Below are 15,838 nucleotides of genomic sequence, written 5' to 3' on the forward strand. Positions count from 1 at the left end.
AGTGCAACAGATGGCTTTTACCATTCTGCACTGGATTTTCTTTTCAATTTCCAGCATTTGTGGTGGGGGCTGAATACTGCCTGCAAACATACCGCAGCTTTTTTAACCTCTGATTTTCTTTGCAGAAGGAAGAAGCCTTAGAAAGTTCAATCCAGCTGCTTTCCACTGCTGCAGTCTCATCATGGTTATTTTTTTTTTTTTGGGATTTTCTGGGAACTCCCAACTTCTTGTCTATAAGCACATTTTGAGAGCAAGTAAGTCCACAGCCTAATGCCTTCAGCTTCTGGGCTTATATCCTGCTGGCTGAACCGTTCTCCACTCACACTCCAGCCATACAGCACAAGTCTAACAGCAGGAAAACTCTTGCTGTGAAATGACACTTGAGCTCTGAGCCTCTGCAAATCCTGAAGAGCTGTGATGAACTCACAAGTCATTTGTTTTATCACAGACTAAAATCTCTCTTAACAAACAGGTTTTCTGAAATAAGGAAGAAATTATGAACTGGTTTCAGCACAGCCAGGCAGCTTAACCTCCTCGCCAAGCTGAAAGTCCCACAAAGTGCTGAGTGGGTCACAGATGCTCTGCCAGAAGCTGGTGGATTGAGACAGGATCTGTAGGAGGTCACTCATATCCCCAAGTGCCTCAGGACTGGTGGAGGAAGTCCTGGAGATGTCCGTGTCTCTACCAGGAGTTTACACCACCTGCCCAGCTGTTAGAAGTTAAGGCTGGAGACATGAACGTCACCACAAGGACCCCAGATATGCTACTCAATGTCAAAGGCAGTCCCTGTGCTGACTTTGAAAGGACCTCAGATGGGCCTCAGGAGAGAAACATTTCATGTCAGCACTCACAGTTCCTTTGTGTACTCAGACCAAACTACCTATCAAACTTGTACAGACCCAGGGGCTCCCAGAGGCCCCTTCCAACCTCAGCTGTAGGAATCTACACAATTTTCCTCCTTTTCTTCTTATATGCTTTTGAGGACAAATACAGTGAGCTCAGCAGCAGCAGCAAAGCAGGCAGATTTTCCATCCTTCTGGGGCTGAGACGCTGCCGGGGTGGGTGGGAAGCAGCAGGGTGCCGTGTTCAGCCCCTCCGAGCAGCGCGCCACGGACAGAGCAGCGCCTGCAATGGCCAAAGCAGGTGCTTGGACTTGCAGCTACTGCATGGCTCTGAAATATCCGGTGTGATGTTGGGAACACAAAACAAAACAAAAATCCAAAGTGACAATTTAGATAAAGAGAGTAAAGTGATAAATAATGGGCAGGTTACCAAAGTCTGGAGAGCTTATATGTACGGGAAAGTGGCTGTCCCACCTGTGGAACAAGACTTGGACACTTTTGGTGATCACTGAGCTATCAGCACAATTTACACATAAAGGGACCATGACTGAGTACCCTAACTATTCTGATTTATGCAATTAATATATGCTATCAGATTTTAAATGCTCTAAACATGTTTTGGAAGCTTTCTACAATGAACATTCCCCATGAAATACCCATGTCCTTTGCCAACCTAATGTCTCCAATCCCTGTGGCTGACACCAGCCCATACTTTTATGTCCAATTTCCCTCACCCATTGAGGAGATTGCACTCATAAACTCATTCTCAATGACTGAGTTGCAAGCACATGAATTTGAGAATTTACTGAGGTAAATTCCCCATCCCTTTCTCCCAGAGCATATTACAACACTGATGAAACTTGAACCAGTGTTTTATAAAATTGCAATTAATAAAAGAGTGCTAACAAACTGGTAAGAAAGCATCCCAGCATCTGCCATAAAACAACCATTGATTGTGCAATCTATTGATGAAGCTCAAGTAAAAGGATTTGGGTATTTGACAACTAAGGAAGAGAACAATCTGGATGAGAACAGTCTCACATGCTGAGAGCATTCTCACAACTAAGCATGGATGGGAAAAAGATCTAGTGGCCCCATACAACACACAACTGTGATTGCTGCTTTTCTTGATAAATTCTGCTATGAAAAATAGCTCAGAAATTACAGCAAACAAACAAAGCAAACAAACAATTTTTCTCTTAGAAAAATCACAACCACATGATAAACTGAGATAAGACATGGTGGAAAATATATTGCATTATTGTTGATGAGGGCCCATACGTGTTACACCGCAAGAAAAATAAATAACTCCCTGTCAGATTGAAGATTTTTTTTTTCTAAGTTGGAGAAAGAAAAATAAAAAGCAGCTCAACTACATCGCTGAAATTGTGCAATTTACTTTGCATATTTGGCAGCAAAAGTAGAAGAAGCAGTTTATAATCCAGGGTTTTCACACAAATGACAGGTTCTTGGTTCTCCAAGGAGCATTTCATTTTGGTATGCTTCTTTAATTAACACTCTAATACTATGTTAGACTTAAAGGAATACCATTGACTTAAAAATCATATAGCTGTTTGAGCATTTCTAATGATTATTGTCACAGGCATCCCTAGAATGACTGCAACAGAAGCAGATCAGAAAACCTGCACCTCAATCCACGGGTTGGGTTTTATATGTATAATCAAATCAAAGCATTTTCTGTGTAGTCAGTCTTTCTGCATATGTTTGCTTTGCAGCTCCTCATGGTTGTGTCCTCCACACAGCACAACGGGCAAAGACCTGAAGGGGACTGGCTAGCAAGAAATCCAAAAGCTGTGGATGGGCAAAGGGTGCATGCAGTAGTTAGGGTTTTCTCTAACCATTTCAATATAACGATGTGAATTGATGTATATTTCATTGTTTTTAAATGTTGATCTAAACTGCATTAAGGTTAGTGCTTAACCATAGTGAGAATTATGTATAAAACCACCTGCAAAGCTCCTCTTCTTTTGCCCCAAGAGTTGGTTCTGTATTTGAAGACACTGAACAGCTGGTGTGAAACTCATCTGGAGAGAATGAGATGGGCACTACCTGCCTGCAGAAACTGCCCCAGACTGGAGAAAATCCTTCAATAACAGTCACTTTTTGGACAGGAGCCCTACCATGCAGTTCCCCAGGCAGCTATCAGGGCAGCAAAAGGAACCAATTCTGTTGCCTCCAAAAAGGAACAAAAAAACACCGGGGAAGTGAAACTGTGATAATTCATTAAGTCCTAAGGACAGAGTCCTATGACTGGGCACAGTCCTGTGTCACATGAAAGGTGTGGGAAAATGCTGAAGAGTTGGCTACACTTGCATTTCTAGCTTCAAAAATAGCCTGAGAAGCACACAGTGACTTCCCAGCTGCCAGCAGCTTTGCCCATCCCCAGGCTTTCTGCATGAGTCCCGGCCCTCCCTGTACCTGGCCAGGGCAGGAAAAAGTTAATTCTGCTCCTCTGCTGGAGCAAGGGCCCTGGCTACACGCAGGCTTCACGCCCAGGCCTAAGCAGTGGCTGGAGTTACAAGCAAGTTTAAGCCAATGGTTAAACCTTTAAGACATCCCGGTGAGTAAGGCATTTTCCAATTATCTCATCCAGCATATCTAATCACTGTGCTGCCTTTATAAACGAAACAAAACCACACACAAATTACACTGACACTAAAAACAACATTTAAGAGGGCTGCCCTTTGCAATGTTATCCAGGTTTATTCTGTTTACAACTGTTTACTGCCCTAATCTCCCCAAATTACCCAGGCTCTAACATGAGATGTAAACAGGCAAGAAATTTGGCTACTGGTTCTGAAGATGGGTGATTTTATGAGTTCTGATGTGGATAATAGGAACAAAACAGACCTTTTTCAGAACTGGCAGGGCTGCTGTTGCAGGGCGCGTGCCCGACAGTGCTGCCCAGCCTGCGCAGGGACCTGTGGCCTGGGGAAGGTGCAGGTCTCTGGCAGCGGTCTGCAGCGCAGTGACAAGACCGTGACGTCGTTTTAACACTGCATGTGCTAAACCAGTACAACAGAGATTTTACCCTGCCCTGCTGTTACGGTTTTGAGAGTTGCACGGCACTTGGAGAGCACACGACGAATGACAATACCCAGAACCAGGAGTGTGACAATCCCGCTCCCACCTGTGGATGTGCCACGGATGCCGTACAAATGATGCCTGGGTACCAGTGCTGCACACCGTGTGTCCCTGAAGCAAGCAGGGAGGACTTCAACAACTCTGCTTTGTCACACTTTGCACTGACACCTACACTCAGCGGGGACTGAGAGTGGACGGGAACTTAAAAAAAAACAACAAGAAGAGCATCCATAAATGTGTACAAAGAATCAAGTCAAAATATAAAAGTGAGAAATAAAGCACAGCTGCACAGATGCATGCATCATTTCCGCGTACCTGCAACGCAGCTTACTCAGTGGTCAGGTCACAATGTCCCCAACTTTTTTTCTAGAAGAGCTAAGTGACAAGGGAAAAGGGAGTATTGGAGAAGTATTAGCTCTGCACCCAAGGGTACTCTGCTCTTTGGAGGTGCACATCCATGTCAGCCCTTGTACCCTTTTCTTGTCAGCTCGGGGTGTTTGTCCACCCAGCCCTGCACACATTGCTCCCATGTGTATGCTGACACAACAATTTGTTGACTGATGTGGTAAGCCAAGCCAGTGAACTCATTTGTGTTGCATGTAACCCTGCAAAAAGAAAAATGATTTGTACTCCACATCTTTTTTTTTTTTTTCTCTTTTTTTTTTAGCATGCTTCATGTAGCTAAACATAGCTTGCCTTTGTTTCATTCCTTTAGTTTTCTAGTGGCAGCAAGCATCTGTTAATTAAACACCATTTTCCAAACTAGGTTTCTAAAAGACACTTTGAAAAATAAGAGCCTTTAAAAGCTCTAAAAAAGGCATCACTATTTCCTCTTCAGATCAGCACAGTAATAACAGAAACAGTGACTGCTGCTAGCGTGGAGCTGAGGAGCACAACCAGCACTGATGCTACACACACTCAGACAGGAGCCCAAACAACAGCTGAGAAGGAAATGCTCAGCAAGGAGCAGCCTTCATCCAGCATCTGGCCTCAAGCTGCCCACCCTTGTGACTGAGTCCAGTCAGACTTAGCATGTATTTTTAAACAGCATTCAGAAGTGAAAGAATCTGAAAGTGGGAAGTGCTCCCCATGAATTTGCAGGCTAGCAGCAGCTCAGGTGTCATGGTGGCCGTTCTTGCCTTCTGTCTTTTTTTTAAGGGAAGAGTATGGGGAAGGATGCATGTACTGTGCAGAAATGGTCAAAAATGCAACTACCTCAAAAGAGGAATCCCTGGCTAGACTCCCAGGGACTGAGGAAGCAGAGATCTCCCCAATGCTGTGCTGCCTTAGGCTCCCATCCTGCTGTTACAGATGATGGTGGCAGGGGTGTGGGTGACGTGGGTGACTTGGAGGGGATAGAAGAGTCCTTCCCAGACTGATCGCCTCCATCCTTTATGGCTGTGGGATCCTGGAGCTCAGGAGCTGGATTCTGTATTTTTTCCATCTATTTGTGGTTGGCACAGAAGGAACCCTTCTGTTGCCACCACGGCTCCACTGGCCGTGAGTGCTCTTATTCTTTCTTCTCCATCTCTGGATCTTGTTCTCCCTAAATATCCAAGCTCTGAACTAAGCACTGCGTGATTTTTAACACACACGCTTTCTAAATGAGGAAGGGTGATGAGCAGTGGCTAACTCTTTTTCCAGTGATCTCATCACTGTTTTAAAAGGGGAACCCAGATAAGCTTTGTGGTCACAGAAATACCTATATTCCTTAGAAACAGAGTTTCAAAATTCATGTGCAATGGCACACATAATTTACGCATACAGATGCCATGACTTGTTGCTCAAATCGGCTCTCTGCATTCAGAAATTCTTTGCTAATCTAGGTGTCTGTTCATTCATGTATTCAAATTCCTGCTGCATGTTTGCACTTGTTATGGTAACTATATGCAGGAATCAGGCACACCTTGTTTGCACACTTTTACACAGACAGTTGCATATTTGGCATGACTGTACAGTCCAGAAAATATTTATGAATGAATAAAGTCACTTGACAGAATCAGATGCTTGGGGTAAGGATGGTGAAAAAGCAGCTCTGCTTTGTACTACTTAACACTGAAAATATGAAGGACTGACATCTGACAACCTTGCCTCAGCATATGTTATTCAGCCTCTTCCCCTAAAGAAGCTGGAGGTACGTGTGTCACTCTAGACCTGCCAGAACACAGAACTGCTGTGCAGGAGTCAACTGGGAAACAGTCCAGATGCATTGACCTAAACTAGTCTGATTTATTCTGGTATCATAATTCTTGAAACTAACCATTGCTATCATTATTTCCATGTATCTATCTCCTTCCAGCAGGCTGCTCCTTTTTCTTAGCAGATAATCCTTCTCACAGTCACTCAATGATATTCCAGATCATTTAATTTCAAAACCAATTATACGTAATTAGAGGAATTTCTACAACCGTTCCCATTATTGGATGCGCAGGAATGATCTGCAATTCATCCTGATTGACAGTGCCTCTGAAAAGGCTTTGAAGAACTTTCTAATGGGAAAAATGTTCCATCAAGACAGTTTTGCCTCTTTTTCTCCCTCTTTTTATCTACAGAAGATGCCTAACATGAACACATGGTCTTCAGTTCTGAGCGTGGGCGAACTTAGAGTTTATTTCCAGCTTCACATCAGATTCGAGGCTTGTGACATTTCAGTTAACCACTAGTGAAACTTCCCATAGTGATGCAGTAACGATGGTTTAAGAGCTGTAGGTGAAACAGGATGAGCGCAGTCTGTGTTTCAGCTGGCTCGATGGAAACAAGGGATTTGTTCCTTTTTCCACTATGGCCAGTAGCAAGACTGATGTGACCTCAGAGAGAGCAGGACTTCCCACAGAATATTTCCATCTTAACAACCCAGACCCAACTCACCCTGGTTCCTGAGCACCATGGCTCCCACCACGCTCATCTCAATTCCCTCAAGCCCTTTTCCCTGTGGGCTTTCCACAGTGCCCTGCCAGTAGGAACATCGGGTTCAGAGACCTGGTGGAATTCAAATATGATGAATTCAGCCCAAGTATTTGCTCTAAATGCAAACATCCATACAAGTCAGATTTCCAAAAGCACCCAGGAAAGCTTAACGATCTCGTGATAGACAATCTGCATCTGCTGTCCTGAAAATCACTGCCTTGCCACATCTCACCCTTGTTTCAGGGGAAATTTCTCCTCCTAAGGAGACGATTGATTTGGGCAAGTGCCAAGGATGACACTGAGATGTGTTGTTGTCATGATGGTGGTTACCAGCTCCTCACATGCAGAGAGGCAGCTCACACTGTAAAGAGAAAGAGAAGCATTGCTGGCAAACAGTGAGCATGAGGCCTTAGGCACTGGGTTTCTGGGCAGCTACTCCTGCCACAGCATCAGCACACCCTATCTGAGACCTCTGCGTAATTGCATACAGGTCTCACACGGGGATAGTAGCACTTGTAACTTCCTCTGGGTGTGCATTCACTTTTATTACTTGGGGGTAAATGTCTGGGGATTATTTAATTCAAATGATCAAATGCATCTCACTTAGTATTTGACCCCATTCCCTGTGTGATTTGGCTTGCTTTGCAATTTGGCAATCATTGGCAGACAACTTCTGGGAAACAGATTTTAAACTTGGGGGTTAAAAAACAATGTAATTTGGATTAGCATTGAAATTAGAGCTTTGCTATCTAGCAGGTCAGATTTTTTGTTCACACTGGTTTTATATTAGCACGGCAGCAAGCTGTACTATAGAGCCATCCCTAACTTGTGCTAGAAGAGCACAAGTCCAGTATTTGTACATTTATGCAATTTAATCTCATTTTTCTATGTAAAACAGAGTACTACTGTCACATGCCTTAGCTTTCATGCAGATTTTTTTCTGAATGTTTTGCAGTCCTCTTTCCTATTTTGATAAAAGAAAATTACTTTCAAAAGTAAAGGCTTATCATTTCTGGTGATCTAAACAGATGTGACTTGACAAAGGGGTCCATTGTAGGGCCATGTTAGTGCTTTATTTTTTAACGATGAAGGCTTTGGTTGTTTGTTATGGTGAGAAATAGTTTCCCCTCCAGATAGCCCCTTGAGAAATTCATGAGAGAAAATCCAGACTGTGAAAAGTATGGCTTGTGAGGAATTTGAAACAACATGACAGGGGAAGCAAATCATCGTGAAAATCCTATTACAGAAAGTCTGTGCTCATGACCACCTCCAGTCCTGGGTCTGTCCTTCCCCTCTCCAGGTGAACTGTCCCTGCACACAAATGCCTGCTGGAATCAGAAACATCACTTGGCTTTGAATCATACTGCTGCTGGAGAACACAGTGAGGGTCTCGCTGCGCCTGCTGCTGAATGCACACGAGGGACGATGGTCTCAAGCCAAAGACAAAACAACACGCGAACGAGTGAAGCCATGGGTCAAGGTAAGGAGGAAAGAACTGGCAACAAAAATGACTGCAGTTGCACAATTCTAGCTAATCAGGCACAGATACAGATGGAAACCTCCCGTGAACACTTAAGAGAAGTTTACATTTCAGCTGGGTTTCACAGCTGGACTGTGATCGCCTCGCATGCAAAGCTGATTTCTCCAGGGTACAGCTCCAGAGAGGGGTAACCAATGCAGTGCCTCTGAACAGCTCCAGTTTCTGAGCCTTTTTTTTTTTTTTTTTCCTCCCTTCCTCCCAGGTTTGTTTCCATGCACATGTTATGTTAAAATGCTCTGCTATACTGTAATTGAAGTATAGTTCAATAAGTTTCAGTTCTCATTTAAGACTTCATTTTTTAAGATAGCAACATAGCTTGGGTTCATGTCAGAACAGTTTTAAGGCCTCCAGCATCAAAAATAATCTGTCGTAAATCTAAAAATACCATCTTTTCTGAAAGGAGATGTGAGATGCCAAGAGATTTTCACACACACAAACAATTGGGAGATTGGGCTTCAAGTTCAATTTGCATTTTTTCCATGGTTACCTAATGCTGGACCCAGCCATCTGATCTGAATCTCTAGATTTTTTTTCTAACACTCGCCCTGAAGTATGGTCTCAGCATCAGTCAGCAGAGCACACATTTCCTCTCCTACTGAAGGAGGCTATTACAACAGCATGCTCTGCCAGCACACTGCATTTGCAGCTCTGGCTTTTGCACAGCACTTTTCAAGATCTGACCTGCAGACATGGCTGGGTCCAGCTACTGCTCTTCCCCAATAGGGATGATCTTGACACACAGTAACATGAGCACAATGAATCCACAAAACAGTCATCATGCAGGAAATTGGTCAATTATCCAGCACTGACTTTTAGCAGGAACTAATAAAGGCATCTTTATGGGTAAGAAGATAGCAGGAAAGGAAGGAGAGAGGTGAAGACTGGGGGAAATGAACAGCATCATGAACTGCAATCAAATATTTATGAACATCCTTGGAAAGATTGTTCTTACTCCAGCTTAGAATGAGTGACTAGTCAGAATTATTTAGAAAAACTTGTTAAGCAAAAAATAGTGCCTAAAAACAATGCTAAATCACAGCAAAAAATACTGTTGGAAGCTTCACTTAGTGGAAGAAATTTGCATCCTTGCCAGCTCTGTGAAGAGATGCTCACCTCCTGGGCATCAGCTTGTCCTCCCTAACAATCACTTAGGGCCACTGGCAAACCATTAATGGGGTGTTCAGGGTCCTTGAAACCTCAGCACAGTCATTTAAACTAGAGCAAGATGTATCAAAATAGTAAGAAGCAGATAGAAGAGAAGGCTGCCAATCCTCCACAGCCAGCAAAGACATCCCAGCCCCACACAGACAGGCCCTAATTGTACTACTGCTTGGCTAAAAAAATTATCAGAAAATATCCATTGAAAAATTCCTTTTTCTGTCTGATATTGTAAACACAAGCTCAGCACAGGAGACTCCATGGGGTAAGATGATTTTGATGACTTCCAGCAATGTATACACTCCACAGACTTGCTTTCCAAGCAGGCTATTATCACTGTGCAGGCAGCTCGTTTATTTGCTGAGAATTCTCATTTAAAAAAAACTAATCAGTCAAGATTTATTTCCCTCTGATAAGGCACAGGAGGGCACTGCTAAGGTTCTGGCTTCTGCCAGTTGTCAAGTTTCTTGTCTAGCGGTTGACATCAGGCTAACACCACAGCACAGCTCTAACACATCCCTTCTGCTCCCGCTCTGTCCCTGTCTAACTCCAGAAACCGTGGCTCTGCCACAATGCTCCCAGCGGCCATGGGACGGATCATTTCACTGCCTCGGGATCTCACTAAAAGTGGGGGCTTTCAGACACTGGTCATCAGCACGCAAAGGTGGGTGCCTGCAACTACTGAGAATTGTGTGAGTCTTTAATGAATATAGCATTAGGTGTGTCTAGAGCACCTGAAGCTGCTGTACAAAACAGGCCTTGGGGACAGCTTCTGCATACAGCCGAGAGCTGTTTTTTCCTATTCTGACCCAGATTACAATCTCATGTGGGGGACCAAGGCACGGCCCCTGCCACGATGGCTCAGACTGCTCCCAGCCAGGCTGCTGCAGTAGTAGGAAGGGGGCAGAGCCCCCCCGCACCACCCGGACCTCTGCTGCTCCTGGCTTCCCGAAGCGCTGAGATTATCATTGGCAGATGTACCTTCCCCAGGGCTCCAAAATCTCTGTCAGCAAGCAGAAAGCAACTGGAGGGGAAATAAAAGAATAAAAGAATGCCTGTATTTGAAATATGCTTTGTTTTCTTTTAAAAAATCCAGGATCACATCCAGTTCGAATGAGGAGGCAAACACTGAAGCAAGCTCTTTGTTTTTTGCATTAGTTCAAGAAGAAAACATTTTTTTTTTAATATATTCCTCTAAGGTTTAAATAATGCCTCTGGCCCCCACTTTTGGCACACAGGGAACACGCTCACAGGTAGCACTCCCAGAGCCACCTGAACTAGAAGAGTGACCCCTGACCCCACACCCTCTCCTAACCCTTCCCAGACTGCAGGGGGTCCAGGGCTGGCAGCACAGGGTGGGCTCACTGCCCCCTGCCCAATGTGCCTTTCCATGCCCTCCAAGGAAGTTCAGCCCTTTGACCTCTTCAGAGAAGCGTGCAGAAATGATGGCCTCATGCTGTGGTTGGTGGCTCTAGGGGGAAGCTAGACCACGTCCTCACTGCCACCACCACCAGACAGGACGTGTGAGCACAGCCCTGCACTGGTTTTGAGACCATGGTATCAGAGCAGGGCTCCAGACACTGCAGCTGTCAGGGCAGTGCCAAGGAGCGGGGGCGCACCTTGGTGAACAGGAGGGACAAAAGCTCAGGTCTTCATCTCTTTCCACAGCTGCCCCATGGCAGACCTGCCTCCACCCTGCCTGCACTGCCTGCAGTCCCCCAGGGCAGCACTTGGGAGGAGGAGGACACTCCATGAATGGCTCCCTTGGGCATCGCCAGCATTCCCCACACCTGTCTGCTCTCTGAAGCCTGCAGCTCTCCAAACACGGGCAGGAGCCCCCAGAACTCAGACAGACACAAAAAAGCAGCCGAGAGCTTTGCCCAGCCCCAGAGCCCACAGCCCCATGAGCAATGCTGCCCTTTGCCTGTCCTGGCCCCCAGCACTCCCCAAAATGCCCAAACACTCATTTCCCATCTGCAGATCACCTGGACCACTCTGCCCAGAGCAAAACTTGACAAGTGTTGGCCTGCCAGGCCTGCCATCTGCCGAGGGGGCATTGGGCTGCATCTGGCCCCTGTGGGGCAATGACCAAGCTCACTGAGGTATGGACATGCTCCCCGTTTTCTCTTGGTGGCATCAAACACACAGGCTGAAGCATTGGCCAGCGAGTGTGAAGTGTTACAGTGCAAAGCCATTCTCTGTGAAGAGCTTTTGTTTTTCGTGGCTTATAAGTTAACACCCCAGCCTTCCCCAAGTCCTTTGGATTGAGATTTGTAATGATTGTCCTTAACCCAGTGGAGAATTTTTTAGGAAAGTTCAATAGTATAAGTAGCAGCAATTATTCATCTGGCTTTTGTCATGCAAGATAACAAATATTCACATGAAGGTGCAGTCTTTGCAAGGGAGATGGCAGAATAGAGGACTTCTGCCCCGCAGCGCAAGAAGGGCACCTCCAGCACGACTCACACCTCCTCAGAGGCAGAGGCTTGGTTTTTCAGGAGTGAATTTGGCAGTAATTCTTGTACTTAAATACCAACAAACGCCCTCTAAGTGAAAGCATTTCATGCTATCCCGTATGGCTGGTTTTCAGATAGCTGAGCATGAAAATGTGATGTTTATCATCAGTTAATTAAGACACTTTCCAGATGAGTCCTGTGTGCATCTGTAAATTCTAAAACCTGCTTATAAAAAACAGTGACCTAAACCTTCAAACATGGTGTGGAGAGTCCTAAGTGAGACACTGATCCCTGCACTTGCACAAGGAAAAATGATTTGCAAACCATGACAACATTCTGCTCATCACATTGAGACCTGGTCTGTGTGCCAACTCACCTGTGCTTACCCAAGCCCACACTTAAGCTCTGCTACAGTGAAAGAAGAAATGAAAGAACTGTTCTGTTTTTCTAATTTAAAAAAAAAAAAGTAACTCAAAACTCAAACCCATGTAACCGAGTTAGTGAGACTTTATGACCGAAATTTCAAATGAGCAAATGCCAAATATGCCAAGTGCAGTCTCCCTCCATCCTGTCCACACCCTATGGGGGCAACGTGCCACAAGCTCACTTCAGAGACCACCAAGAAATGAAGCAGAAAGGGTTTCATTAGCTGCTATGGAAAACATGGCTTTGAACACTCTAATTTCATTTAGTTTAAATCTCAACCATAAATATTATTTGTTATGATTTATTTTTATTTAAATGCATACATAAAATTAATTAAAATAAAGCTGTTTTAGGCTGTTTTAAAAACTAAAACCACAGACCAGATAAGATAGATAGAAAACATCTTTCATGTGGAGAGATGGCTGTGGGTCAGTAGACACTAACACAAGAAACAGCAATTTGCTCCTACACCAAGGAACACAATAAAAAACGCATTTAAACACTTAGAGGAGTTGTGATGGCAGCACAGGATTAATGATAAGAGAAGGAATGATTCCTCATCTATCTTCCAAATGAGCACAAAAAAAAGAAATGTAAAAAACCACAACCCTGTCCACTTTCTGTAGAAAAAATAGCCTAGTGCTTTGAAACAGAATGCCACCTTTTCACATCCATTAATTTATCCACCGAACTCTGAATTTCTCCATAGATTTTAGGGTCACTAATGTAAGTCTGCTTAGGTAAGTCCTCCTTCTGCTATTGCACACTGGAAAGGCATTCACAGTTCTGGTCTCCAGACTGCAAAGGTGGGAGGATGCACCACGCTGGTACCCGGAGCTGTTCCAGAGCTCGGTCATTATTTCTCCATTATTTCTTCTGCCGTTCATCAGCAGAAGTGTGTCATTCCTATCACAAACATAGGACTATCTTGAAACAAAATGTCTCTTCTCTCATGAAGCAGAAAAAAAAGAGAGAAATGCCAATAACTGTAAACAATGAATGCTTGAAACTTGCAAAGGCTCTGTCTAAGGACACTCGTGGCTCACAAGAAGAAACAGAAACAGGGTTTCCAGTAGAAGGAAAACCATGGCACAGTACGGTAGACTGACTTTACCCAGGTCAGGTAAACCAAAGGATGGGAAATGGCCAATCTGGGGTAAAATGGTCCTTTTCAAAGGTAAATATAAACTCACTGTAAGAAGACAAATTCCACTTTGTGTCCTCTTATGCCAAGATCCTACTGCCTTGATGCTTTCAGCTACAGCCAGCACCTGGCCTACAGCTGTCCGCACGGCAGCACCCACTGCTTAAACAATATGGTTAGAGATCACAAGTAACACAGGCACAGTCCCATCTGAGACATACTGCTTAGACACTCCAAAGCTGCTCTTCACTGAATGGCATCTCCTGTTACCCTCGTGCCCAGCCCTCCCCAGGCGAGGTGAGGGGAGACAGAAAGACGAGGAGCTGTTACCCATCTTTGGAGATTTGCCAGATGTTGCGACCAGTGACAGATTGAGATTTCACTAGAAGACGAAATGTTTCTAGCCTTCCTGGTTGCAGACAAACCAAAGATTCTTTTAGTACTTACAGAAAGGAAAAGCTGAAGTTGATTTCCCTCCTCAAATTATTATTAGTTATAAATCACATCATTTTTACTGTACTTCACTTTTTTCACTGTTTACCATTAACCACACTAAACATGCCAGACAGCTTTTCAGACATAATTCTTGTGAGCAGAGCAGAGCTAAGTATACCGTGTGTTAAAGGCAACAAAAGGACTGGCTAAAGATTTGCAGCCATTGTAGATAAAAGAGGGATATTTTAATTAGAGTTGTCTTTACACAGATCATGTCCAAGCCACATCAAATATGAACAAATACCGAGTGCAGGAAATTAAAGTTGAGACTTAAAAATAGGAATAAATCAAGGAATACTCATGCTTAACTTTGTCCTCTGACCCTGAAGGTCTCCTTTCCTGATCCACTTTCCTAACACAAACAGAAATTTGGTCTATCTGTCAAAATAGGCTCTGTTCTCATATCTGCATGTCCACACTGTTTAAAGCAGTGACTTCTCTCTTCCACTGCTGCCCATTTGGATGTGTACTCTTGTAATTATTTCCCCAGCCACAATGGACCAAATCAGTGTTACTAAAAAGGGTTTGGCCCACAAGTAGGTTTGCCTCATCTTACTAGGGTTTTGGGTGAATGACGCCTTTCCCATCCCCCTGGATATCTGAGGCTTCTCAGCAGCCTCTTGCGAAGTGGCAGCAGTACACTGCCACGGGCATCCCCAAAGATGCTCTTCTGAGCCAAGCTGGAGCAAGAGCAGTGCTTCCTCCCAGAGGGAGCTGAGCAAAATATCCAGAGATTAAAAAAAAACAAACACAAAACAACAACAAACAAACAAACAACAAGTCAAAATGAGGAGACTTCAGTAAGTGAGAACAAACTAGTTCTGGCTTGTGCAAATGATCCATCTATGCCATCTGTATTAGAAAAGCAGCACTTCACTTGTAGCATCCTGCATCAGTAACTCTGGGAAGGATATGATCAGATGGCATTTCCACACTGAAGAGGCAAAGGGTGAAAATGGGGAAGATGTCAAGTGAAAGCAAAGCAGAATAATGCGGCTTGGGGTAATAACCGTGTGCTTCATAATCTAGATATCAACACCCACCCTTCTTATCTTTGCTGTGCACAAAGAAGAGGTGCTAGCCTAGCTGATGATCATAGACTAGCTTCAACACAATAGAACAGGCACTGCTTGCTCTTCCAAGGGTGAGATAAACTGTCAAGTGAATTAGAGATTAACTATCCAGATGTAAATGAATTCATTGCTATGCAACTGATAGGGCTCAGGCCTGGTTTAGTGCAGGATGGAGTCAGGTTTGGAGAGCTCTCTCAATGGCCAAAGAATTTATAACCTGTATTCATGGCACTCTCTGTAAAAGGCCGCCTAACAATGCAGAAGCTTGCAGTCATTGTTCCTTTTGAAGGGCTCACCACTCCACCCCCATTCCTCTGCCCCCAATTCACTCCCCTCCTCCCTGGATTCCCCAATAGACCCACTCAGCACCCTTCCCACCCCGCGCCGTCCTTCTGATCACACAGGAAGAAAGCCGGGGGGAGGTGACCTCCGCAGCAGAATTTGCTATTCATGTTCCGTTCCCCCTCACAAATCCTTAACTTCTTGTCTCTTTTTCATCTTTTTTCTCTTGAGAAAGAAAAGATCAAAGGACTTGGGTCTGATGCTTTCTGAACTAGGCACTTCTTGCCATGGGAAAACAGCGACAGGGAAGGGCTATACAAAGATGCTTGTGATTGGGGGTGGGGGGAGAGATGACGGGACAGGACTTTCTTCCATGGAAATGCTTTCTGAAGCCTCTACCAAGCATCGCT

General features: G+C 44.5%; 1 protein-coding gene across 35 annotated transcripts in view; it reads right to left on the minus strand.

Moving 5' to 3' along the window:
• Nucleotides 1–15,838, minus strand: part of EXD3 (exonuclease 3'-5' domain containing 3) — a 296,729-nt gene that overhangs the window by 99,813 nt on the left and 181,078 nt on the right. Inside the window, exon 19 of one of the 35 annotated variants that reach the window (XM_072025498.1) lies at nucleotides 7,177–7,215. The exons of the other annotated variants lie outside the window; for them this stretch is intronic. Within the exon in view, the coding sequence (XP_071881599.1) occupies nucleotides 7,192–7,215 (24 nt within the window). The 3' untranslated portion in view covers nucleotides 7,177–7,191. Of the gene's footprint in view, nucleotides 1–7,176; nucleotides 7,216–15,838 lie in introns of those variants that run through there. 35 annotated transcript variants of the gene reach the window in all.

The sequence above is a fragment of the Anas platyrhynchos genome, chromosome 18 (assembly GCF_047663525.1).
Source record: "Anas platyrhynchos isolate ZD024472 breed Pekin duck chromosome 18, IASCAAS_PekinDuck_T2T, whole genome shotgun sequence".
Lineage (NCBI taxonomy): Eukaryota > Metazoa > Chordata > Aves > Anseriformes > Anatidae > Anas > Anas platyrhynchos.